The sequence below is a fragment of the Herpailurus yagouaroundi genome, unplaced genomic scaffold, assembly GCF_014898765.1.
Source record: "Herpailurus yagouaroundi ecotype Mexico unplaced genomic scaffold, PumYag 192, whole genome shotgun sequence".
Lineage (NCBI taxonomy): Eukaryota > Metazoa > Chordata > Mammalia > Carnivora > Felidae > Herpailurus > Herpailurus yagouaroundi.
Genome location: NW_024412423.1, coordinates 21290860 through 21318433, shown reverse-complemented (window position 1 = coordinate 21318433; position 27574 = coordinate 21290860). Strand labels below are relative to the sequence as shown.

The 27574-nt window shown below is 39.3% G+C and overlaps 1 protein-coding gene across 1 annotated transcript; it reads left to right on the top strand.

Moving 5' to 3' along the window:
* The first annotated feature begins 1274 nt into the window (after positions 1–1274).
* Positions 1275–26240, top strand: PPP2CA (protein phosphatase 2 catalytic subunit alpha). Its single transcript, XM_040444484.1, has 7 exons — positions 1275–1620; positions 16801–17010; positions 20749–20922; positions 21718–21807; positions 22325–22486; positions 23796–23914; positions 24676–26240. Exons 1-7 carry the CDS (start codon positions 1519–1521, stop codon positions 24746–24748), a joined length of 930 nt encoding a protein of 309 aa, XP_040300418.1. The 5' UTR covers positions 1275–1518; the 3' UTR covers positions 24749–26240.
* The last annotated feature ends 1334 nt before the right edge of the window (positions 26241–27574 follow it).

The window sequence follows — 27574 nt, the reverse complement described above, 5'->3', positions numbered from 1 at the left end:
GGCTCATGATTTCAAGGCCCCTGTCGGGCTCCCTGCTAACAGCTCAGAGCCTGAAGCCTCCAATTCTGTGTCTCCCTGTCTCTCTCTCAAAAATAAATAAACGTTAAAAAAAACTCTAAACGTCCTTTGGAAAGTTTGTATCTCTCAGGTCCTGGGGACATGATAATCTCTCTTCCATCTAGTCCTACACTACTGGGAGAATACCAGCTTCCACCGAGGCAGGAAACCTTGTCTGTTTGGTTGACCCCTCTCTCTCCTAAGGATGGGATTCAGCACATAATTGATGCTCTACTGAGCCAAATATTTCTGTGAATGCAGAGATAATGGGATGTAAAAACATCTCGCAAATATCAAAGAGATTCATAGCCAGACCGAGGTCCGATACTCACATATCCGAGCTTTCTTTAAAGCGCGGATTGTAGCCGCTTCTAACATCATCAGGCCAGAGAGGGCACGGGTGGGGGGCGAAGGGGTTCCTCATTCTCCGGAGGAACCAGAGTGGGAGGAAGGCGCACACCTGGGGAGAAGGCGACAATGGGCGAGGCTGCGCGAGGCTTGTGGAAGCTAGGATCGAGGTCCTAAACTTAGAGAAAAGCCTAAGGCTCGGGCGCAGGCATCACGGCCGACAGGCACCTAGGCCCAAATACAGGTGTGTGCCCAAGGAGTCAGGTGCACTGCGCCGCGCTCCCAGGGCAGACACACCCTCCTCCGCCCACGAGTGACCTAATTACAAGGTGCCTGCCGCGCCCAGAGGCGGAGGTGGCCACTCCAAAGAGGCTACCACTTGGCACCCGTTCCCGCCCTCAAAGACTTAGGAATCCCATACAATTCCAGCGCACCGTGAGGTCACAATTCTAGTTTCTGTAACCTGAGTACAAACGCGGGGCGAAGCGCAGAACTGTCTCACCTTAGAGAAAAAGCTCGGACTAGCAGGTTCTCCTCAACCTCCCAAGCCCCAGACTGCGCCTGCGCTAAACAGGCGCCCGCGCCGCGCAGGACTTTGTGCTCTGGAATTAGCCGTTTCCTGCTGCAAGCATCGCGCTTGTTCGGACTCGGTCCTCTCTTCCCCGCCCCCCCTCCCTTCTGGACCACCACGCCCTAAAAGCGAAGGTGCCTCAGTTACCAGCCGGCTACGTTGCGCCTGCGCCGTGGCCCCTGGTTGCCGCCCCCCCCACTCTGGCCTGGCGGCGGACCGGGGTTGGCTCTGCAGTTGCGCAGCTCTTGTCCCGGCCCTTCTACCCCGCCGCACCCCGCCGCCTCCTGACGCCGCGCGTGATGTCACCACGCCGGTGGCCGCCATTACAGAGAGCCGAGCTCCAGGACTAGATCGAGCGGAGGAGGACAGCGGCCGGCGGCCGGGTACTTCAGGGAGCACTCGCGGTTTCGCGGTAGCGCCGAGCAGCCGCCAGTAGCCACACAAGTACCCCGGGAACCGGCGGCGGCGTGTGCGTGTGGCCCGTGTGCGGGCGGCGGCGCGGGAGTAGCGCGGAGCGGCAGCCGGTTCGGGCGGGTGGCATCATGGACGAGAAGGTGTTCACCAAGGAGCTGGACCAGTGGATCGAGCAGCTGAATGAGTGCAAGCAGCTGTCCGAGTCCCAGGTCAAGAGCCTCTGCGAGAAGGTGAGCTTCTCTCCGGTTGCAGGAGCCGCCGCGGGCTGAGCCCACCGAGAAGGAGGCGGCTGTGGGGAGAGTGCAACATGGCGGAGGCCGTCGGCCCGGGCCCCCCGAGCCTCCCAGACCGGCGCCCGGCGCGGCCCGGCGGCGGCTCCCGGGCGACCCGGCGCCCCCTGCCTCCTGCGCAGGGATTGGTTGTCACTGCCACCGCCGCCTAAAATGGCGCCGTTCACCCGACTCCAGGGCTTCCGAGCCTCCAGCTTTGGTGCCGGGAAATGTGGCTGGGGGAGCAGAGACCCTGTGTGTTAGGGTCGGGCACGGTTTTGAGATGGATGTAAGAGGACTTGGGTTCTAAGGTCTGGGAAGGAGGTCTGTGACTCTACTGTGAGGTGGGTCAGAGGCTTTTTACTTGTACTCGGGCCTAACTCTTCGGTCCAGAGCTGTCCAGAGGATCCTCCAAAGGCAGGCTCGTAGGTTACATACCAAGACCTGTCTAAAGGTCACACAGCTTTAGTACTATTCTCGGTGGTTTGTGTTAAACTCATTGAGCAATCTTTGACAGAGACTTAAAAATGTGTGTTATAAAAATTTTTAAATATACCTCTAACCTAATTTCTGCGAAGGTCGTGGTGGTAGATGGAGGAGTACAACTTATTTTTCATAGTTGGAACAAATGGAGAATTTGGTGAGTCATACTACATAAAGAGCTTTCGGATTGGAAATCAAGTGTCAATTTAATCTATGATTTATATGCTGACTCAAATTGGGTAACTGAAACCCTTCTGTAAACTGAACGTACTTGGCATTTTGCCATCTATTTTTAAAATGAACAGCGTAAATTTAAAGCAGCAAATTTTGTATCCCAGCTCTTTGTTTGAAAACTTACTTGTTGATATTTTTACGGGTTTAAGTAATGGTAGTAATAATAACGTTAGCTGTACATTGAACTTTTATTGTGTCCCATACATTGTGCTTAGCGTTTAAATATTTTTCAGATGTCGTAAATGGAATGCTGTAGTTGCTTTAGTAAGTCGATTTTAAATTACCTAATTCCGTCTTGGTTTTCCCTAGGGGTTGGGGAAACAGGTAGTCTATTTAACTATTGGCTGTGTTGTGTTTTTGAAGTCTTAGAAGTCAGCTTTCTAATGTATAGAAAATGCTTATCTCTCCTATAAATAGTTTCACTCGTCTTGTCAAAATTAACTTTGCAGCATTTCATTTTAGTACAGAATTGCAGAATACCACATTCACATTTTGTGTTAGTGTAGAGAGTTATTAGAGAGCAATTATGCTGACTCGTTTGTGGTTTTGATGGGAAAATTGGGTTCATGAGTTTGATGTATTTGCTTCTAAAGTAGGCTTTTTCAGAAATGCTGTAAATAAGTGCAATTTAAATGAGTCAAATTCAGATTTATTTATCCTAAGCCTGAACAACTCTCCTACTAGTTGATGAGGTGGCACATTACCTATTGGAGCTCAGTTTTACTGTTAGCAATGTATTGAGTCTTTTGTTCCTCTTTTACCTTTAATTTTCTTTCATCAAATGAGAATGGTGTATGTAGTAAGGATTTAGAAATAGGCTTCTGAAACTTACTGTATATTGTCGGGTCTTAATTTCTAGGTGCTGTAAGTGATGATTTTAATGATTTTTAAAGATCAGTACTTCATATAAAGACATTGAGTCAGCACTTGGCTAGATGACTAGTCATTTGTGTAGAAAACATTGAAAGAGAGGTAATGATGTAATTGAAAGACCACTGGACTTCAAGTTAGACCTGGACACTAGTCCTCTTTCTGCCACAGAGTAATTGTGACTGACCTTGGGACAACCACTTAGTCCACATTTTCCTGTCTGTAAACTAAAGACTTAAAAACAGATGTTCCAAGGACCCTTCTACTATGAAATTATATAATCCAATTTAGATGCATACATTGTGTTTAAATATTAAATATCTAATGACTATTCAAGAATGCTAACTTTTATGAAAGAAGTGAAAAGCAGTGAAGTATAATCATGCTTATTCTCGGGGAGCCTAAATCTAGTTGGAAAACAGTAGTAGATGAACCAGGGAAGTAGTGGGTTTGTGTTAGAGACCATAGGAGATAATACTGGGGGCTAAGGTTGGTTATCAAAAGCTTGATAATTTGGTAAATGTTGATTCTTGTCCACAATTTTGTAAAACTAAGATACAGTGAGATTAAACAATTTATACTTAGATCCCCACTGGTTATCCAGTGTGGCCAGGTATTTGTTCTTAGAGTCAAAAAGATGGAAAATAATGTTTGAAGTTAAGTTTCCAAAAAATGGGTCCTTTGAGGGGGAATATTATACATTCTTAATACTCTTTTTAACTTGTAAATATTTCAACTTCTGGAAGTATATTAATTTTGCAAACTAAATGAACTTAAAGGCAGCTATTTAAGCATATGAAATGAGTTAGGATGCATGACTCGAAATGATTTTTTGTACTAGAAAAGTTAACACAAAAGTTCTCTTTTCACTATTAATTGACTAGCCAAAGCACATATAGTGAAAGCTACATATTTAGAAAATCTTAAGGGAAACATGTTTACATTAGTACAATAGTTTTTTATTTCCTTTTAAAGAAAAAATTCTTGTTGGAGACAGGTACTTGGTAGTAGTTGATCATTTCTTTCATTATAAGAAGGAAAAATAATTTAAAAGCCTTCCATCTTCCTGAGCATGCCTGATCTTAATGAAATATTTAAATGGTAAAGATAGAAGTATACCATTAGAGGTTATGGTGATTAAAAAATTCAGAGACCATTATTGTAGTATCCCATCAGCAATTAACAGTGGATGTTCAAAATGCAGAGAATCCAGGTGTGTATTAGACAAAGGTGAATATGGTTTTTGTGCAATTGACTAGTTAAGGTTTTTTCCCCCCAAAATGTGATCAAGGCTTATATCAAAACCAAGATGATTGTATGAATTATACTTTGTCATTTTGGGAATCATAATTTTAGTTGATTGCTGAAAAATTTGTGGTGAGCGAATGCAGTGTTGTCTTAAGTACACTTCTATAGTCAGTAACATTACTACATTTGTATGACTGGACTGGTATGTTTCCATTTACAGATTGGAAGAAGTAAATAGTATCAACTTGCTTTTGCATTAACTACAGTAAACACTCTTTTATTATGTGGCTTCAGCGGTGGTTTAATTTAGGTATGATTTTTGGCTTTGTGTTGTCAGGTCTTACCAAACTTGTGGAGAATGTTGTTTGATAGCCAGGTTTTTTGTTTTTTTTTTTTCCCTCTTTCCCCAAAGGAGTTCTTTACCTAGGTATGCTATTTTCCATTGCTATGCACACACTATAAATAAAATGCAGTCATTAAGTCTTCACATTTGTTACATGAGTATGGGAAAAAGCAAACCCTCCTAAACTGGATGAGCTGCAAGATATTTGATCAAGGTTAAATTTCTATATGAAGTGGCTGGTACATTTTTATGAGTCTGTATGTGTGCTTAATTTAAAAGGTTGTTTGGCTCATTTCCATAAAAGTAATTTGAATATTGGAAACAAATGGGGGGAAAGCATGATGCAGAATATTATTTTCATCATATTTTCACATATACAGTTCTCTTAAGTTTATGAGACATTTATTATCTTCAGTTATAGATAGAAACCAGAGACTCAGAAAGGTACAGTGACTTCAGGGGCTAAAGTGGGATTGCATAGGCTTATGGATTCTGTGCCCAGTGTTCTAGTCTTGCTTCACAGCCTTCCTCCCCTCTCTTTTCTTAGGGAGTGTTAATAATGAAAGACGGAGGTGAATTGGGGTCAAATTGTATTGTAGAATCAGCAGCTCTGTAAAATAAAACATTATTTTTATTCTAATTGCTCAAAGGCTTCCTATTCATGTCACACACTGTTGTCTCACTTTGTCCTGGAGGAAGAAACAGTAATAATTCTTCAATTTTGGATGTGGCTAACTGCATTTTCCCCTCACATACCGTTAGTGAGAAGAAAATGCCAGCTCGTTTTCTGTGTATCCTCAGTGCAAATCATGATCTCGAAGGTGAAATCTAAAATATTCCAGGAAAGCATAAGTGACCTCTATATTGTACACTATGCTTGTAAAATCACTACAGCTTGTAAAATCCCTTTTTATCATAGCTTCCACAGTCAGACCTATTTGTGCCTTTCGTGTGTTTCGTGATCTCCCAGGCATGAAGCAGTAATGCACTTGGTTTTGGGTTGACTTACTGAGGAAACTTTGAAAAGGTGAACAGTCCTACTATTCAGACACACAAGTCCCCTGACTCCCCTTTTATTTTCTCTGTCAGAGCCAAGAATTCTCTCTGCAAATATTGGCAGGTGAAACCCATGCTGTAGAAAGCATGATAGGCACTGGAGAAGTGTATGTAATCATTGTAACATGGGTCAGGTGTCTCTCCACCACCCCCACCCCCACTTTGTATGGCAGCAGATATTGCTGGTGGTGGTGTAAGTCATTTGTCAGTTATTTGTGGAGTATTTGTTTAGTTTGGAGGAGATGTACAGGGAAAGCCAGGAGACATTAGGTTTGGATTGAGGTAATGGTAGGGGGAGGGTCTTTTTTAAAGGTACTGAGAAGGGAGGAAAAGTTAAGTGTGACAGAGAATCCCTTGTTTTACTTTTTTGACCCATCTCTCGTTTCTTTTTTTCTTTACTTATTTCTCATTACCATCTTTGCCTGAAAAAACCTTAAACCTGTACTCTCCTACACAAGTGAGCTATGAATTGGACTAGAACTATTAAGGGGAAAGATTTTGTTTTTGTTGTTTTAAATACCTTTTCTTTCACCTTCTGGAGCAGAGGTGGTAGAGGAGGCTCAAGTAGAGAGAGGTCTGGCTGCCAGTAAATGGGGGATTGGTTCTGAAAGAATTGTAAAGAGCAATCTGGAATTAACTGATTAATTTCTTAATGTTACAAAGTTACTATTGCCTCCTTACATATTGGTGTAGCATTTAGAATGGATGAACAAGGCAGTGACAGAAATGTGTGTGTCTGAATCTGGGTATTTTCAGGGTGCCTGGGTGGCTCAGTTGGTTGAGCATCCAACTCTTAATTTTGGCTCAGGTCATGATTCCAGGTTCTTGGGATCAAGCTCCTCAGCAGGCTCCTGCTCTGCTGCCCCCCTCCCTCACTCGTGGGAACACTCTCAAATAAAAATGAATCTGAATTATTTTCTAAAGTGTATATGACCAGTTGGCCAGTCACTCTGGTACTCCCATGTCCTTACCTCCGCTTTAGTCATTTAGTTACTACAGATGGGAGTATGGCTGATGTTGAGGGGGCTGAAAGAAGACTGAGAACCTCTTTCTAGAGTGCTCCTGGGAAACATTTCATTTACTTAACTAGAGATGTATAATAAGTGTAATTCACAAGACTGTCACATGTCAGTGATGCTATGTGATGGTGTACGTTTGGTTTTGGAATTCATTCAGTCAAAATTTATTAAGCCTCCATTATGTGTGTTATTCATTTTCACTGTTTAGCTTTGTCTTAATAGCATTATTTTAGGGATGTTAGTTCATTGCTCTAATAGTACAGTTTCATGTTAGTCAGGAGGTTGAGTTTGTAGTAAATTCTATAGATAGGAAAGGTTTTAGAACGTGTTAATAGTGATCAAGTGAATTTTATTTCTTTGCCACCCATTGTTTGTCAGCTGAGAGTATTTCCCCACTACCTGTTTCTGTTGGGTGGCTCTGACTTAATGAAAAGGCTTAAGAATTGCTTTAGTAAAATTTTAGTGATAGAAGGAACCTTAAAGACCATTTAGGCCAAGTCACCTGGTACAGATGAAGGAGCCCAGAGTGGCTGAATATTGTCCATATGGAGTGTTGTGGTGAGAATTTTTAAACAACTACATATATACCAACATTTCTCTGTTTAGTAGGTTGTATATATTTTTTCCCCTTTGCAGGCATGATTGGGAATGTTTAATTCGTGCATATGTGTAGGTTGGTTAGTAAAGACCTGGGCCAGTGTGTTGCATGGGAAACATAGGGTCTCTGAAGAAAATGAATGTCCATATTCTTCAGTGGTCATTGAAGAATATGGACATTCATTCTCTTCAAAGATACAAATGATTATTTCACAGAGATGGAAAAACATCAGCCTATGTAGTATTTTCTTTTCATGTAATTTTAGAATTTTCCCTAATCCCTGACCTTTTTCTTCTGGTTAGACACTAATCAAATAGTAACTACTGGTTCCTAGAACATTACATGGAGGGGTATAGTACTTTTCTCGTATAATCATACTGATAGTGTGTATACAGTATAATCATACAGAAGACCAAAATGTTTCATAAACTAGAGGCATCTCTTCGGAATAATTAAAGAAAAGGCAAATAATATGAAGAAAGATTATGATAATTAACTCAAAATTTATTTGCTTCCACAGCTACTGGTATGTCCTATATTATCTATCACACGAAAATAAAAATCTGTCCATATATACTAGTTTGTCATGAACCTTAATTTTTTTTTTTTTGCAGTTATGAAAATCCGGGAAACCTTCCATTTATCTTTCATAAAAGCAGTATGAAACAAAATAAAATTCTCTTAGAGTATTGAAAAAATTTATTTTTTCTTGCTAATTTACTTTTTTAAAAAGTCTTCAAATGGGGGTTGCCTGGGTGGCTCTCAGTTAAGAGTCTGACTCTATTTTTTTTAATGTTTGTTTATTTTTGAGAGAGAGAGAGCATGCACATACATGTGGGGGAGGGGCAGAGAGAGAGGGAGATGCAGAATCCCAAGGAGGCTCCAGGCTCTGAGCTATCTGCACAAAGCCAAATGCAGGGCTTGAACTCACAAACTGTGAGAGCGTGACCTGAACCGAAGTCAGATGCTTAACTGAGCCACCCAGGCTCTCAAAACATCCACTCTTGATACTGGCTCAGGTCATGATCGCACTGTTGTAAAATCGAGCCCTGCGTTGAGCTCCCTGTGCTGGGCACAGAGCCTGCTTGAGATTCTCTCCCTCTCCCTCTGCCCCCTCCCCCACTCTTTCTCAAAATAAACAAACATTTAAAAAAAATAAACCTTCAAATGTTTTTAATTCTGAAACTAAAAAGTAAAATTCAAAAATTAATTACTGCCTTTTTTCCAGCTTTGCTTCTCTTATGCCTTTATGGGTATATTGGTAGAAGAAATACTCAACTATGATTAAAGTATTGAATGTTTAATTTATGTGAAGTAGAGTTCCAGTGAACATTTGAATTAATAACCAGATTTTTAATAGAAAAATATCTAAGAGCATTATCTAGCTCTCTATCAATAGATATTCAGAGAATTTGTGTGGACAGTCTGTGTAAGAGAAAAATAACTGGTAATAAATAAACATGGAATAAAAAGTTTGAATTCCAAAATGAAGAGTGCTAGTTAAATCACAATGTAGCATTTTATATTTTAAGTAGATGGGAATAGGTGCATTCTTCCATTTATTATTGTATAAAAGTTGGGCATAATTGAGCTTTATATAGTACATAACGTAACAAAAAATGTTCGTATATTTAACTCTGTAGTTCCATAATTGAAAATTTCCTGAAAGTAAATTAAATAAACAATACATGTATAAATCTGTTTGGGAATATATTATACAGCAGTTTAAAGTGATCGCTATAATGCTATAGGACATTGGGTTCATGAATATGAACTTAAAAAATTTTTTTAATGTTTTTATTTTATTTCTGAGAGAGAGAGAGGCAGAGAGTGAGGGAGACACAGAATCTGAAGCGGGCTCCAGGCTCTGAGCTGTCCGGACAGAGCCTGACGTGGGGCTTGAAGTCCCGGACTGTGAGATGATGACGCGAGCCAAAGTCAGACGCTCAACCCACTGAGCCACCCAGGCGCCCCATGAATATGAACTTTAGTACACAAATTGAGATGTTAGCCAATTTGAAGCATGAAGTCTGTTTGTGAGTAGTTTTTGGTGTGGTAGGATTAAGACTTCCACAATCTATTAACATTTTAATGTTCTCAAGTCTTCTCATATAAAGAATTTTTACATAGTTGCAATCATTCTGCATGTTTAAATGTTTGCTTGGTTTAATAAGAAAAATGAATTAATATAGTCCGTGACTTTTTTTTTTTTAATTTTTTTTTTCAACGTTTATTTATTTTATTTTTGGGACAGAGAGAGACAGAGCATGAACGGGGGAGGGCCAGAGAGAGAGGGAGACACAGAATCGGAAACAGGCTCCAGGCTCTGAGCCATCAGCCCAGAGCCCGACGCGGGGCTCGAACTCCCGGACCGCGAGATCGTGACCTGGCTGAAGTCGGCCGCTTAACCGACTGCGCCACCCAGGCGCCCCATAGTCCGTGACTTTTTTGACCGTACATGTTAAATAGAAATTATACTGCTATTGTGTGCCCTTAAGGAAATTAATATATAAATGGTTGGCGAATCATTGTTGGTTCCTGTTTTTCTTTTTTCTTTTTACTTGTCTTCCTTGAAATATCTTGACTTGAATGATTTGTGGAGTCTAATTTAAATTTGCTTTGGGGCACCTGGGTAGTTTAGTCACTTGAATGTCCAACTCTTGATTTCACCTCAGGTCATGGTCTTGTGGTTTGTGGAATCAAGCTTCGCTTCAGGCTCTGTGCTGGCATTGCGGAGCCTGCCCAGGATTCTCTCTCTTTTCTTCCTCTCCCACTTGCACACTTGATGCTCTCTCTCTCTCACAATAATAAATAAACATTTTTTTTAAGTATTTTTTATTTTAAAATTTTGGGTTTTTTCTTTTTTTGTAATTTCATGTTATTATGGTGGTTAGGGATAGCCCATATGCCAAGAAACCAGATTGTTTTTACAGTAATTTGAAAAATAAACTTTTAAGGTTTCTGAATCTGAACTCAGAATACAGAGAGGACATTGATAATAAATTAATGCTCCTAAAGATTTCTTTTCTTCAAGTGGATCTCCAAATTCTTTTAATTTAGGACAGTAGAACATGTTAACTTTTCATGGTTAAGTTCTTATTACTGGATTACCCTATTCTAGTTTTAATCTTGTTCTAGGAAGGTTTTGTTTATTTTTGTTTTTTTTAAGGTTTATTTATTTTGTGAGAGAAAGTAGGCCCGCTCAAATGGGGGAGAGGCAGAGAGAGGAGGAGAGAGAATCCCCTTCTCTGGGGTTTCACAGCAGGCTCAGTGCTGTTAACATGGACCAGGAGATTATGACCTGAGCCAAAATCAAGAGTCTGACGCTTTAATCGACTGAGCCACCCACGCGCCCCATTCTAGGAAATTTAAGATCACATCTTTTTTCCTTAAATTCACTGATTTCAGTCTTTGCCATTTGACTGAAATTCAGTAGGGTTCCAATAAGTTAAAAAATCAATATGATGCTAATTAAACTATTTTTAAAAACTTTAATTTTCTTTCAGTTGTTTATTAGCTGAGCCTCTTGAAGCTTTGGAAAAGTGTTTTAGGGAAGCAAAAAAAGTTTGGGGGGGTGTGTCTTTTGCTTTTGTTTCTGGGCCTAATTCAGGTGATATGAGGCTTTAAATTATAGGAATCAATATCAGAAAGTGAAAAGATAGTTATTAAATGTATAAATATCTCTAATGTTAATTAAGTTGCTTTGTAAATCTGGTTCTCCCATTTACTTTGAGTATAGGCTAGAGAGTTGAAGTTGTATAGCTACCTTAGAAACTGATGGTTGGTTAAAAAAGAAAAAAAAAGCAAAGAAAAATTGATGGTGAAGGCCTGCAGGTTCTAAAGGTGACTGATTAGAGGTCTCATTAGGTGATCCATAGAGGGGTTTGGTTAGGTGCTTCTGAAGGTAGAAAGGCCTGACTCCATGTGATGGCACAACTTCTCATTTTTTTTTTTTTTTTCTGTGATTAGTTTTTCCTGACTGCAAAATAATCCTCATTGAGAACCACTGCAACCTTTATTGTTCTGGTGATAGTGTATTTTGGTATAGTTATCATCTTAGAGGTGAGTTGAGGTTAAAAAAAAACAACAAACTATACTTAAATTCTTTGTAAGCTTGAATTTTTATTGTTAAAATATACTTAATAGTTGGCTTGAAGGCATCTGATACATAATACTCTTTTCCGCAGGATTTAATTATAATTGTTCTAGTCTGAAATTTGGTAGGAAAGGAAGGAGTTTGGGCTTTCCCAGATTTAGAAGTTTAAAAGTTCACTTAATACAGTGTCCTTTCCCTTTTAGAGGATAAGTTGGTAACATAAAGAGAAGCTAGCTGTTAAATATGTTAATAGGTCCACCTCATGGTATCTTTCAGGAAAAGTGTATATGTATACCAGGGAGCAAATACTAGGATATACATTGCACTGCTTCCCCCCACTCCCTGCTACCCACCCCCACCCCCCACCCCCCGCCCCGTATTATAATCCCTCAGGGAATACTCTACATCCAGCATGAGAAATTAACCAAATGAATATATATGCATTATGATCTCCAAGATAGATTGTTAGAAAAGCAGGCTGCTGAATAATACTTTTTTTTTTTTTTTAATGTTTATTTAATTTTTGAGAGAGCGCAAACGGGGGAGGAGCAGAGAGTGGGAGAAACAGAATCCAAAGCCCACTCCAGGCTCTGGTCTGTCAGCACAGAGCCTGATGCAGAGATGAGGAGGTGAACTGTGAGATCATGACCTGAGGCAAAGTCGGATGCTTAACTGACTGAGTCACCCAGACGCCCCAATACTCTTACTAGTTTAAAAATGCAAAGGAAAATGAGTATGTTTTTGTAAGCATATAATATGTATGTAAAATTTGTAAATAAGGTTTGAAAGGATGTACATCAGGATACTGTTGGTGGTTACTTTGCCCAAGGGGAGTGAGATTGTGGAGAATGGTCAAAGGGGACATTTAGGTTTTTTTGTTTTTTGGGGTCTTAAATTTTATTTTCTTGTTTATTTATTTTTAGAGCATGCACTCGCAAGGTAGGGGTGGAGAGAGAATCTTAAGCAGGCTGCATGCTCAGTGTGGGGGCTCGATCCCTCGACCCTGGGGTCCCTTTGACCCTGGGGTCATGACCTGAGCCGAAAGCAAGACTCAGAAGCTCAACCGAGTCACCCAAAGGGAACGTTCCCAAATTCCCAAAGGAACATTTAGTTTTATCTGCTCCAAAGTATTTTTTCCAAAGATTGTCACTATGACCTTCACAGTTTTAAAAGTAAAAGTAAAGATACATTGTTGATGATTGTGATTTGCTGAAATTGAGATAAAAGGAACAAATAGCATTTAGGTTTAAATGTCATTTTAGGATTTGAATGGAAATTTTGAGTAGGTTGTTATAAGGACATGAGGCAGTCATGAGTGGCAACTTTTTATTTTTCATACAGGGAATAGCCTTGTGGGTAAGCAAGTGTCAAGGGATGTATTTTGGAATGTAACTTCTTACAGAATTGTAAGATTTGTACAGTTCTGACCATCTGTTTTATTATGTCGTTGTCCTTTTAAAACTTCTGAATAACTTGCACGTTTTTTTTGAAGTAGGACCTATCATTTCATTTGCAGCTATTTTCCTTACCATGTGCCAGGTGCTAAAAACACTGGACATGGTATTAACCCCAAACAGACTTATTCATGGAATATAACTAGTGAAATTCTGCCTTTTAGTAATAATAAATCATGGGAGATTGGAATTACCCTAGCGATTTGGATTCTATATATTTTTTAAGAAATATCACTCTTTGAGACACAGTGGTCTACGTTTTAAAATGTTAGGGGCAACTGGGTGGCTCATTCTGTTGAGCATCTGACTTCGGCTTAGGTCATGATCTCGTGGTTCATGAGTTTGAGCCCTGACCTGGAGCCTGCTTCAGATTCTGTGTCTCCCTGTCTCTCTCTGCCTCTCCCCCACTCTTGCCCTGTCTCTCTCTCAAAAATAAATAAACTTTAAAATAAGCTTTTTAAATAATAAAATGTTAGATCAAATGAATGATTAATTTTTGGATGTCAGTGGTTGGTCATTGTCTTGAAATAGGTTCCCCAAGTGTTTGAAAACTTGAAAATAAGGGTTCTTGAACTTTGTTGTACCTAAGAAAGCACTGGAATAGAGTGAGGAGGGGAGACTAAAAAATTATTGATGCTTGGATCCCACTCACAAAGATTCTGGCTTAATTGAAGGAGGAGTAGCCTTGGCACCTGGATTTTTATTTTATTTTTTTCAAAGAGCTTCTCAAGTGATTTTTTTTAATGTTTGTATATTTTTGAGAGAGCGAGAGTTGGGGAGGGGCAGAGAGAGAGAAAGACACAGAATCCGAAGCAGGCTCCAGGCTCTGAGCTGTCAGCGCAGAGCCCAAAGCAGGGCTCAAACTCAACAACCTCCAGATCATGACCTGAGCTGAAGTCAGACGTTTAACGGACAGACTGAGTCACCCAGGCTCCCCTCTCAAGTGATTTTTTTAAATTATTTATTTTGAGAGATTGTGTGAGCCAGGGGGAGGGAGGAGAGAGGGAGAGAGTGTATCCTAAGCGGGCTCCTTGCTGTCAGCACAGAGTCCAATGAGGGCTTGATCTCATGAACTGAGATCATGACCTCAAGCTGAAATCTAGAGTTGGATGCTTAATCCATTGAGCCACCCAGGTGCCCTCAGGTGTTAGCTAGTTAGTTATTTGTTTATTGTGTTTATTTTTTTTGAGAAAGAGAGAGAGAGTGTGAGTGGGAGAGGTGGAGGGGGGAAGGGGGACACAGAATCTGAAGCAGGTTCCGGGCTCCAAGCTATCAGCACAGAGCCTGACTCGGGGCTTGAACCCACAAGCCGTGAGATCACGGCCTGAGCTGAAGTCATCAGCCACTTAACCGACTGAGCCACCCAGGCCCCCCTCCCCCTGCCCCCAGGTGATTTTTAATGTGTGGCTAAGGTTGCACACCACTGCCTTAAAACCAGTCCTTGTTACTCTTGGTTGTCTCTCAAAATGTAATGAGCAATTACGTTAGCAACAGTTGTCACCTTCATGTTCTCGTGTTGGCTTCCCTCACCCAGCCTCCCACTGTACATTCTGGAACACCATTCATAGTGCTAGCTGTACAGAGAAGAAAATGCTCAATAAATGTTGAGTGTAAATACTTTAAACCCATTCTCAGAATAAATTTCTTTTACCTTCTTGGCTTAACTGAAACCTGGCTCTTCTCAGGAAATTGTGTATTTCTCTAATAGCCTTCCCAGATAAATGGATGGATGCTGCTTTCCTCTAGCATAGAATTCCCTGTTTTTCAGGTTTCTGTTTTCTACCAAATACCCAAGCACCTTTCCTTACTACTGTTGCCTATTATTTCTTCATTCTTCAGAGAACTTGGTACCAGTTTCTAGGCATGTACTTCTGATGTTGTTCTGAGAGACATCCATGTTTTTCCCTCAAGATGACCTAAGAGTACCCCAGTTTAAGTTCTTGATTCATTAAAAAAATACACATTAAGTGCCTTTTACATCTCAGACATTGTTCTAACAAGGTGCTGTGTACATGATGGTGAATTGAAGGAATCTAGTGAACATTTTAAACTCTTAACTTTGACAGTTGCCTGGAAATTAGAGTCAGGAAACATGGAAGCAGGGAGTTCAGTATGGAGGCTAGCACAGTAATCCAGGTGAGGTAGGTAATGGTGGCTTGGACCAGGGTAGTGGCAAAAAAAAAACCATAAATAAAAGCTGATTGATTTGCGGTATGTTTTGGAGGGAGACTAGACCAGACTTGTGATGGATTGGTCGCTGAATACTAGTAGCCTTTAAGCTCTACTCTGTCTCAGATATCCACATGTCTAGCCCTACTTCTGAAATCATAAATTCACTTATCAGGTTTTCTGACAGGGAATCTTTGTTCTAATACTACTTTAATTAGACTTGTTCTTCAGTCTATGTCCTATTTCCCCTCTACATTTTGTACCTGGGGTGACCAACTGTCATGGTTTACCTGAGCACAACTGAGGCATGTCTTGGGATGCCAGACTTTGAGTGCTGAAACCAGCGTAATTTGGTCATCCTACACCTACCTGTCTTCCCTCATGTCTTCTCTCGTGGGGTATGCTTCAGTCCTATTAGCCTTTTCCTGAGAATTGATACACATGATTGCATCTTGTCTGTTTTGGACCTTGTCCCATTTCCTACTCCTATCCCCTTTCTATAACTAACTCCTGCCAATTCCTTGGACCTCAGGCAGTTTTCCTAGCTTTCCCAGTGTTTGTGATCCTGAAACACTCCTGCTTACTCTAGCATGTCTTAGCACTTGGCCTGATCATTTTGTCTGCCTCTCTTGCTCCACTGTGCTTTTATAGGCTGTCATGTTGTGATGTCTTACTTACCCACCATTTACTCTTTCCCTTTCTTTTCACCACTTAACACAGCCAGTACTTTGTTACTTGTTTACTTGTTTGTGGTCCTCTGCCTCCAGTGACCTATCTGGTACACTATGCCCCAGTGGCTAGGACAGGGCCTGGCACGTAGTACCACTCAGATGGTTGAGCAAATGAACGAACGATTGACTCCCAGTGCGCTTTAGTTTTGGGGATATGATAAATGATTAATAATAAATGTGTGTTGAATGACTAATAGGATCTCTGTTGAGTGAAATGTTATGCTGCCCTTAAAAGTAATGTTTGAATTTGTGATTACATGGGGGAATGCATATACTACCAAACAATTTTATAAAAACCATGTATATTGAATAGTTAACAATTATAAAACAAAAAGTTTATCTTTTGGTATAAAGAATATAAAAATACAGGCAAAATTTTCGTGTTTCAAAAAAAAAAGGTCAAGCGGAAATTAGAAACTTTTCCTCATAACCTGGAATCTTGAAGTGCTGGCATATTTTAATTAGACATTAAAGCTAAGGAAATAGGTACCTGAATGTCTTGTTCCACTTTCATTAATCTTATATGGCTGCTAATAATAATCTGTTTAGCATGTAATTAATTAGATAGTAAATGCTTGGCATAAAAACTGATAGTGATGAGAAGAATAGAACTGTGCATCTTGATACATGTTTTTTCCCCTAAGTGTCAGGAGTCAGATAGCAAATAGATGGAATCTGGCCATATCTTGCCCTTTTATGTTAATGGGATTACCAATGCCCACATTTTCATCTTCTACGGAGTCTGCCCCTTATGCTACATTAAGTGTAAATAACATATCTTTGATATCTTTGTTAATGTTTCATGCCAAATGTATTGGTTTCTTTTTTCTCCATCCGTAGGCTAAAGAAATCCTGACAAAAGAATCCAACGTGCAAGAGGTTCGATGTCCAGTCACCGTCTGTGGAGATGTGCATGGGCAATTTCATGATCTTATGGAACTGTTTAGAATTGGTGGCAAATCACCAGATACGAACTACTTGTTTATGGGAGATTATGTTGACAGAGGATATTACTCAGTTGAAACCGTTACTCTGCTTGTAGCTCTTAAGGTAATTTCTGTTTTGTTTTGGCATTTTGTACTGGGTGAGACAGTCTTGAATGTTCTTTTTTTCCTCAGTAATTTGTGATTTTCTTTGAATGTTCAGTTTTAGGATAAAACTCCATATTTAGGAATGCAAGTATTCAGGTTTGGGGCTTAAAAATCACAGGTCTGTCTTCATTCTGAATAAGGGGATGGTACAGAATAAAAGTAAAAAGGTTATTATGCAGGTTATTTGAAAAATGTTAGAGGGCTGGTCAAATAGAAACGTAACTTTAGTTAATCGGGATGCGGAGAAGTAACATAATTATCTTTCTAGATGCTTTTGAAATAAAATATACTAAATGTCAGAATGTTTACATCTTTTGACACAGTAATCCTATAATTAGACTTTTACTGAAGAAGAAATTCAAGAGGAAAAGAGCTTCATTTGCTTGAAAACCTTAACGGTGACATTATTTTTAATACCAGAAAAAGAAGATCTAAAAAGCCAACAAAAGTGAATATCTAAATTAAGATTTATCTCAGTGGAATAGTTTGCAGCCTTTAAAACTTGACAATCTAGAAAAGCAAGTTGCGTTATACCAGTTGTAGCTTTGTGAAGTATACAAAGATCTGAAAGTGAAAACAGTGGTAGAATGGTCGATAGCTTTTAGAATGGCAGGCTTCTGTCTTCCTCTAGGAAGTATGACTTTACTTTTAGGAGAGATTCTATTAAAGAACATTCACATTGGGAACTAGAATGTATTATGCTAAGGGAAATAGAGAAAGACAAGTATCGTATGATTTCACTCATGGGGAATCTAACAAACAGATGAACATGGGGAAGGGAAGGAAAAATAAGATAACCAAGAGGGAGGCAAACCATAAGAGACTTAAATATAGAGAACAAACCAAGGGTTGCTGGAAGAGCTGTGGGTGGTAGGGTGGGCTAAGTGGGTGATGGGCATTAAGGAGGGTACTTGTTGGGATGAGCATTGGGTATTATATGTAAATGATGAATTGCTAAATTCTGGAAAAGCTATATGTTAATTAACTTGGATTTAAATAAATAAGGGGGAAAAAGAACATTCACAGTGATAAAATGGCTGCCAGAAACTTATAATATTGGGGAAGTGGTAAAATGTAGTTTTGGCAAGAGCTGAATTGTAGGCAATTAATACAATGTATGTGTTTATGTAGCTACTAGTCTGAATCATGTAATGTGCAACAAAACATTTTTGGAGGATAGTATGTTCTGCATCTGTAAAATGAAGCAGTTAGATTAAATGTTGGATTAAAAATTTATGATGACTCTAGATACTGTGAAAACAACCTTGCAAACTAATCTGTACGCAAAGCCCAGGATGAATCCCAGTGCTCAGAGGAGGAATGAATATGCTGCCTTTAAGAATTCATATTTGCGGGGCACCTGTCAGTGGATTCAGCGTCCGAATTTGGCTCAGGTCATGATCTCACAGTTGTGAGTTTGAGCCCCGCATTGGGCCCTGCACTCATAGTGTGGAACCTGCTTGGGATTCTCCCTCCCCCTCTCTTTTTGCCTCCCTCCCACTCATGCTTTCTCTATTTCTCAAATTAATTAATTAAAAAAATAATTCATATTTGAAGGTTGTGGGACTGAATTGTGCTGCATGCCCTTCCCCCAGCCCCTTTCATACGTTGAAGTCTTAACCCCCAGTACCTCAGAATGTGACTGTATTTGGTGATAGGACCTTAAAGAGGTAATTAAAGGAAAGTGAGGTCATTTGGGTGAGCCCTAATTCAGTATGACTGGTGTCCATGTAAGAAGACATTAGGACACAGATACAAAGTGAAAATGATCAGACATGTGGAGAAGATGACCATTTGTTAGCCATGTAGACAGGCCTTCAGACTAATCACACTTTGATCTGGATTTCCAACCTCCAGAACTGTGAGGAAATAAATTTCTGTTGTTTAAGCTTCCCATTTGTTGTACATTGCACACAAATTGTGGAGTCGGAGGAAGGAAACTTCAGCAGGTGATGCTTGGACAGTTAGATTATCCATATGTAAAAAAAAAAAAAAAAGACTTAGATACCTCATACCGTACAAATGAATCAAAATCAGAGACCTAAATGTAAGAGCTAAAGCTTTGATGCTTCTAGAATAAAACATAGGATAAAATATTCGTAACCCTGGGTTAGGCAGTCATTTCCAAGATAGGATAAGAAAAGCATAGTCCATTAAAAAATTATTTTTTAATTTTTTAATGTTTGTTTATTTTTGAGAGAGAGACAGAGGCAGAGAGTATGAGCCGAGGAGGGTCAGAAAGAGGGAGACACAGAATCAGAAGCAGGCTCCAGGCCCTGAGCAGTCAGCACAGAGTCCAATGCGGGGCTCGAACCCACGAACTGTGAGATCATGACCTTAGCTGAAGTTGGACACTTAACTGACTGAGCCACCCAGGCGCACCCCCCCCAAAGGAAATTATTAAATTGGACTTCATCAAAATTAAGAGTTTTTGTTTTTCAAAAGACATCAGTAAGAAAAAAAAATTGCGTTCATATAATAAAAATGTATTCTAATTCAATAAGACGAAAAGGGACAAAACACTCAGATATCTCACCCGAGAAGATAAATAGTAGAAAAGCACATGAAAAGATGTTCAAAACCATTAATCATGGAAATGTAAATTAAAGTCATAATCACACTCATTAGAGTGACTATTATCAATAATAATGCTGATAATATCAAGTGTTAGTTTATGGAAAGATTAGAACCTTCATACACCAACCATTTTGAAAAATAGTTTGGCAGTTTCTCAAAAAATTAAGCATACTTGTACCCATAACACCAAGCCATTATAGTGAACTGAGAATATACCCAAGAGAAATGAAGTGTATTATAACTTTTTTTAAAGTTTTATTTATTTTGAGAGCAAGAGCCAGAAAATGAATCCCAAGCACTGTCAGTGCAGAGCCCAGCATGGGGTTTGAACCCACGAACCATGAGATCATGACCTGAGCCAAAACCAAGAGTGGGGTGCTCAACCAAATAAGCCACCCAGGTGCCCCAAGTAGATTGTAACTTTGTACAAAAACTTCATGGAAGATGATCATAGTAACATTTCCATAATACTCAAAAGCTGTAAACCTGGATCCCAGTATTCATCCTATTGGTAAATAAAGAAGCAAAATGTGGTATAGTAGCCATACAAGGGAATACTGTACAGCAATAAAAAAAAACAGAATAATCCACTGATTCATACACAGATGAGCCTCAGAGATATTCTGATGAATGTATGAGGCCAGACACACAAAAAAGTATTATTCCACTTTAAGAAATTTCCACAAAAAGCAAATCTCAAAAGACAAAGTTAAGTCAGTGGTTGGGAGTAGGAGTTGGACAGCCTATGGCTGATATTTTTGGACTGGTGGAAAGGTTCTAAAATGATTGTGATGGTTTTTGTATAACTGTAAATTTACCAAAAGTCATCTAACTGTAGACAGAAATTTCATGATTGGAATATTACAGCTGATGATTATGTTTTGTGTAAAAGTTGGTAGTCGTAGGAGTTTGATTTTAATGAGATAGGCTTTGCTGATACTCCATGGTCAAATAACTATAGATGTGGGATTTGGGATTTCATTTTACTGTGGTGTGGGGGCATGGGGTCCCGCCCACCACTACCAAAATTGGAACTCTGGATTTTCTTGTAGAGTTTGCTGAACTGTCATTTGGTTTTTGAAAGAGCCAGGTGTTCATATGTTTTGTTTTCTCATTTTAGGTTCGTTACCGTGAGCGCATCACCATTCTTCGAGGAAATCATGAGAGCAGACAGATCACACAAGTATATGGTTTCTATGATGAGTGTTTAAGGAAATACGGAAATGCAAATGTTTGGAAATATTTCACAGATCTTTTTGACTATCTTCCTCTTACAGCCTTGGTGGATGGGCAGGTATGTAGGTCTTACTAAAAGTTACATTGCTGCTTATTTTCAAGAATCTGCTTTCTTTTTTTTTTTTAATTTTTTTTTTTTAATGTTTATTTATTTTTGAGACAGAGAGAGAGCATGAACGGGGGAGGGTCAGAGAGAGGGAGACACAGAATCTGAAACAGGCTCCAGGCTCTGAGCTGTCAGCACAGAGCCCGACGTGGGGCTTGAACTCACTGACCGTGAGATCATGACCTGAGCCGAAGTCGGCTGCTTAACCGACTGAGCCACTCAGGCGCCCCAAGAATCTGCTTTCTTAATGTTTAGGGCCAGTCATTTTTCCACCTTCACATCCCTTTTAGACTTCTAAAGTACCTTCTTTGTATCAAGCATTGACTGAACTGTTAAGTTGGGACCACAGGGATAGAAGATGTAACCCATCCATCCTCTCAAGTTGTTTCTGGACAAGTCTTGAAGATGTAATTAGCTATTTACTCACCAGGTAGAGAAGTGCACAGAAGAAATTGCAAGAAAATTCTATGAGAAGGTAGTCTGTGGTGAGGGTAAAGTCAGAGAAATGTGTCTTTGGAGGAGCTGATTGAAGTGGAGTCTAGCTGTAGTAGCAATGATTTATCAGGAAGAAAGGGAGTATGTTCAATAGTTGAGAGTGGGCTGGAAGAAAGACTGACCCTGCAGATACAAGCCTGGTTCTGGCAGAACACAGAAACCCCAGTGGGACGAAGTGATGTGGGCTGACCGAATCCAGAATGTGTGAATTTTCTTCTATATGAGGTTAACATTATAAACCACTCTTTTCAGATATTCTGTCTACATGGCGGCCTGTCACCATCCATAGATACACTGGATCACATCAGAGCACTTGATCGCCTACAAGAAGTTCCTCATGAGGTATTGACTCTTATTTGGTAGAGAGAGGGAAAATTTAATTGTAACTTAATTTCTTTTATGTATTCTCTACATTAATGCTTAAAAATGACCCCATGTGGTACGAACAGCAACTTCATTCTTCAGAAGAAGCTAATATTAAGAAGCCTGCCAAGATAACAGTGCCTTTGGGACTGGCCTTAGAATCTGGGTAGTTGTCTTCAGAGCTCTCCTTTCATTACTGGACTATACTGCCTAATGTTGAAATTTGCATACTTTAGGTAGGTTAGTAACTCGTTAGGGTTTGTTGCTCTTGGGGCTCATTGATGTAGGATATACTTCTAAAAACATCTGGAAATAGTTTCTTACTTACTTGACACACATATTTGACTTTAAAGCAGACCTTAAGCTTTTTAAAGCAAATATCACTCAAAAAATGTGACTTTGTAGGGTGCCGCTTCTGATGAACTACTCAAATAGTTTTTGCAAGAGGCTGTTTAAAACTTAACTTGCAATAAACAAAACAAAACTTGCTTTTTAGGGTCCAATGTGTGACTTGCTGTGGTCAGATCCAGATGATCGTGGTGGTTGGGGTATATCTCCTCGAGGAGCTGGTTACACCTTTGGGCAAGACATTTCTGAAACATTTAATCATGCCAATGGCCTCACATTGGTGTCCAGAGCTCACCAGCTGGTGATGGAGGTATGCTCTCCTCTTTGAAACCTGATTTGCTTTTTATGTATTTTTAAAAAATGTTTATTTACTTATTTTGATAGAGGGCATGAGCATGGGATGGGCAGAGAGAGGAGGGGGGAGAGAGAAATCCCAAACAGGCTCTTTGCTCCAACTCATGAATTGTGAGATCATGACCTGAGCCGAAATCAAGAGTCTGACACTTAATGGACTGAGCCACCCAGGCGCCCCCTTATTTGTTTTTTTTAAGTAAACTTAAGGAAGATCTTAGGGATCTTAGGGATGGATTTTGGGTTTTTTTGTTTTTTTTTTTGGAAGGGGATAGGTCAGTTAGTGATATTAATGATGAGAGTATTCCATGTGTTCCTTCCAATAAATTTGCCTGAGCCTTTTCAGTAGATGCACACTAGAATTAAAATCTCAAGCTTTTGATCACAGTGAATTTCATAGTTGACATACTTTCAGAGATGTCTTTAAAATTTTTTTTTTTAAAACATTTATTTATTTTTGAGACAGAGAGAGACAGAGCATGAACGGGGGGAGGGCCAGAGAGAGAGGGAGACACAGAATCTGAAGCAGGCTCCAGGCTCTGAGCTGTCAGCACAGAGCCCAACGCGGGGCTCGAACTCACGGACCGTGAGATCGTGACCTGAGCGAAGTCGGACGCTCAACCGACTGAGCCACCCAGGTGCCCCTCAGAGATGTCTTTAATGACTGGGTAGTGCTTAGGATTTTAGAGTGGGAAAGTAAGATTCAGGGAACAGGAGAGGAGGGAATGTAGCATTTTATGGTTTCAATTCTGTTTATTTCATGTATTTAACAGGTAAATGTAAGGAGGGGAGATTGAGATGAAATAGAAAAATGTTCACTGGTCCTTTGGATGGTAGAATTATAGGTGATTTTAAAGAAGAAACCAAAGGGGAAATGGGCTAAGTTCTTAGTATAGAACATTGATTAGCATACTTATAATATTAGGGGCCTATTTAGATTAATACTAAGTGGTTGTTACAAAAGTATGACTTTGCTAGAGATATGGAAAGATATTTGTGTACAGTACTTAAAACATAACTCACGTATTCAGATGGACTTTGACAAAATGAGGCTGGAGATCCTAGAGGCCTATTTTCTTTGTACCTGGTCAGTGACCAACGTGGGGACCTTCACCTATGACTAAGAATTAATATGGTATTAAATTAGCCAGAAACAAAACATTAGTATTCTTCAAGCCTTGTGGGAAGGGGAGATCTTTTTTCTCTCTTGAGTCATATTTAATTGTAAATAAGGGAGTAAAATAGTTTTTTATTACTTTTCCTTGTAGGGGTATAACTGGTGCCACGACCGGAATGTAGTAACAATTTTCAGTGCTCCAAACTATTGTTATCGTTGTGGTAATCAAGCTGCAATCATGGAACTTGATGATACTCTAAAATACTCTTTGTAAGTATTTACACCTGAGTAGATGGCTGCCATTACAGTTGAGTCAAATTGTATAGTTTGAATGGGGGGGGTGGTGTGTAAGAATTGAAGGGTTCATGCTAAATTCAGATTCCAATTTGATTTTTGTTTCCTTTTTTTTAATGTTTATTTATTATGGAGGGGGGAGGGGCAGAGAGACTCCCAAGCAGGCTCTGCACTGTCAGCACAGAGCCCGATGCGGAGTTTGCTTGCACAAACCATGAGATCGTGACCTGAGCTGAAACCCAAGAGTCGGGAGTTTGACTGAGTCCCTCAGGGCATCTTTATGTTTCCTTTTGAACAGACCTGTGATATGTTGAAACACATCAACAGAAACCTGGTACTGTATAGATTCTGATGTGTGAATTATTAGGATTTTAACTTTTAAACACTTGTTTTAAATGTGGAATTCATAAAATATATCCTGAGGTTAGATTACAAATACAGTACATTGGGCTCTTTAAATTTTATTTATTCAGTGGAACCCCCCTTTCATATAATCTTAGAAGGAACTCTGATACGTAAAAATTCTATCTGAAGTTGCATCAGCTCTTCGAGGAGGTGTGCCACTACAAGACTCTTATTAAATGCACTATTAGGCTGCAATTAAGGTTCTCTTCCATTAAGGCAAGCTTAAATCATACAGGAAAAAAATTATAAAGTCTGAAAGAATAATGTTCTTGATTTTGATTGTCGGTACATTGGTAACGTGCTGTATAAACCAATATGTTTTGTTTTTTCAGCTTGCAGTTTGACCCAGCACCTCGCAGAGGCGAGCCACATGTTACTCGTCGTACCCCAGACTACTTCCTGTAATGAAATTTTAAACTTGTACAGTATTGCCATGAACCATATATTGACCTAATGGAAATGGGAAGAGCAACAGTAACTCCAAAGTGTCAGAGAATAGTTAACATTCAAAAAACTTGTTTTCACACGGACCAAAAGATGTGCCATATAAAAATACAGAGCCTCTTGTCATCAACAGCCGTGACCACTTTAGAATGAACCAGTTCATTGCATGCTGAAGCGACATTGTTGGTCAAGAAACCAGTTTCTGGCATAGCGCTATTTGTAGTTACTTTTGCTTTCTCTGAGAGACTGCAGATAATAAGATGTAAACATTAACACCTCGTGAATACAATTTAACTTCCATTTAGCTATAGCTTTACTCAGCATGACTGTAGATAAGGATAGCAGCAAACAATCATTGGAGCTTAATGAACATTTTTAAAATAAGTACCAAGGCCTCCCCTCTACTTGTGAGTTTTGAAATCGTTTTGTTTATTTTCAGGGATACCGTTTAATTTAATTGTATGATTTGTCTGCACTCAGTTTCTTTCCCTTCTCAAATCTCAGCCTCATGTCGTTCTTTGTTATTGTCAGAACCTGGTGAGTTGTTTTGAACAGAACTGTTTTCCCCCCCTCCTATGAGACGATGTTACTGCACAAGAGCACTGCAGTGTTTTTCATAATAAACTTGTGAACTAAGAACTGAGAAAGTCAAATTTTAATTGTATCAATGGGCAAGACTGGTGCTGTTTATTTAAAAGATACATCAATTGATAAATTTTAGAATTTGTAGAATTCTAGGTAAAGAAAAATAAAAACTAAGGTCACTATATAATCTCTCTGCTAACTCCTTGACATTCTTCAGATGATTTTCAGGACTTGTAATCCAGATAGTACAATTTGTCAGATAGCCATTGTGCTCTTCATGCGTTCTTCCTGCATATTAACTGGCCTGCAAGAAGGGAAATCTGTGCAACTTCAGGAAGACCCAGCTGTGTTTAATTGTTTGGTTTTTGTTTTAATAAAACATCATGTTTTCAGGTGGAGCTTAACAAACTAATGTGTCTACTTATCAGTCAGTGCAGTTTCTGATGGTATATATCCTATTGCTATGTATGTTAGATGAACTCTAAAATGATTGACAGATTTTGTACATTGCTTGTCATGTGATCTTAGAGTTAATTTTGTCTCAGATAAAAAAGCTGTTAAAGCATTATCCTGTATTTAGCTCTTTAAGTGAAACTAGTTAAACCAAATAGAAAACTGTTGCTAGATCTTGGTTTAGTGTTATGTGCATTCACCCAAGGACTAAAATGGCATTTGAAATGAAGTGGCAGTGCTAAGCACTTAATGAGTTTCCCCCCACACTTTTATCCTTTGAATAGGATTAGGAAGTTAAAACAGTTCTTCTGTGGAAACTACTATTTGGTCATCTAAAGCTATGAGGGTAAACTTCAGGGCACTTGATCATTACTTGTGTGAATGTAGTAAGTAATAAAAGTTCCTTTGCTTTGTATTGTGTTGAACTTGGAACTGACAAGGAAGTTTTCTCATATCCAAGATGTGAGGAAAATACACATTCTGTTGTTTTATTTTATTTATTTTTTTATTTTTTAATGTTTATTTATTTTTGAGAGAGAGACAGAGTGCAAGTGGGGAGGGACAGAGAGAGAAGGAGACACTGAATCCAAAGTAGGCTCCAGGCTCTGAGCTGTCAGCACAGATCCCAATGTGGGGCTCGGAACTCCTGAACCGTGAGATCGTAACCTAAGCTGAAGTCAGATGCTCAACCGATTGTGCCACCCAGGCACCCCACACACATTGTGTTTTAAAAATGGTCGTTTCTTTTTTATCTGTCCTCTGATGTAATTGACAGTATTTTTGGTGGCTTGTGGAATTGATGGTCCAAAGCAAAAAGCCCTGTTTTTCTATGTCTGCATTCCATTTTATTCTTTTCATGCTTTCACAAGAAATACATGTATCTTTTTTTTTTTGCTTTGTCGCTTTATGCCCTTTCTCTTTGAACAAATAATTTATTGTGTGCCATAGTTTTAACCCAGTGTCCAAGTAATTTAGATACCAGGCAGCTGGTTTTCAGGTACTGTGGTAACAGAATTGGCTTTGAAGGAATACATATCTTCTAATTGACCTGTGGTACTATCATTCAGGTGTACAAATTCTCTAATTCTTGTGGTTAGCAGAAAAGGGCTCGTGGCCAGAATGGCTTGGGTTTAGAATGATTACCAGAATTTCAACTAATTTTCTAGTTGTACAGAAAGACTGGAGTTTAACCATCTTAACTGGGAAGTGTTAGTAACCTACCTATGAAATGAATTTAAAAAAATGCATTGGTAAGTATAGTAATTTCCTTTAATAATAATAAGTAATTGCTGTTGCTGATTTGTCAATTAGTAACAGATTAAAAGAATTTTTATAATAAACTTTTTAAAAAACTTTTTTTTTCCTTAAAGACTTGTCAACTAAAAATACGTATTTTGAGTATTCTAAACAGAGAACTTACAGGGGTTTGCTTTGGAACTTTTAAGGGTAAAATAAGTGATAAAATGGTATGCTCATTGCTTAGGTTGAATATTCTAAGCAAACACACATGACTTTTTTCCTTTTCTTGGTTCCAGTAGATATGTCTTAAATGGAAGAATAGTTAAATTATTTTTCGGAAAGACTTAGCTTTAGATGAGTAGGATAAGGATGGTTATTTCTGTGGTTCTCAGCCTTGGTGCCCACAGAAAATCTGATTTAAATTGTTTGGAGGCATATGTAGGCATACTTTTTTAAGTTTCTCAAGTGATTTTAATTTACATTTAGATTTAAGAATCACTGCTCAGTTTT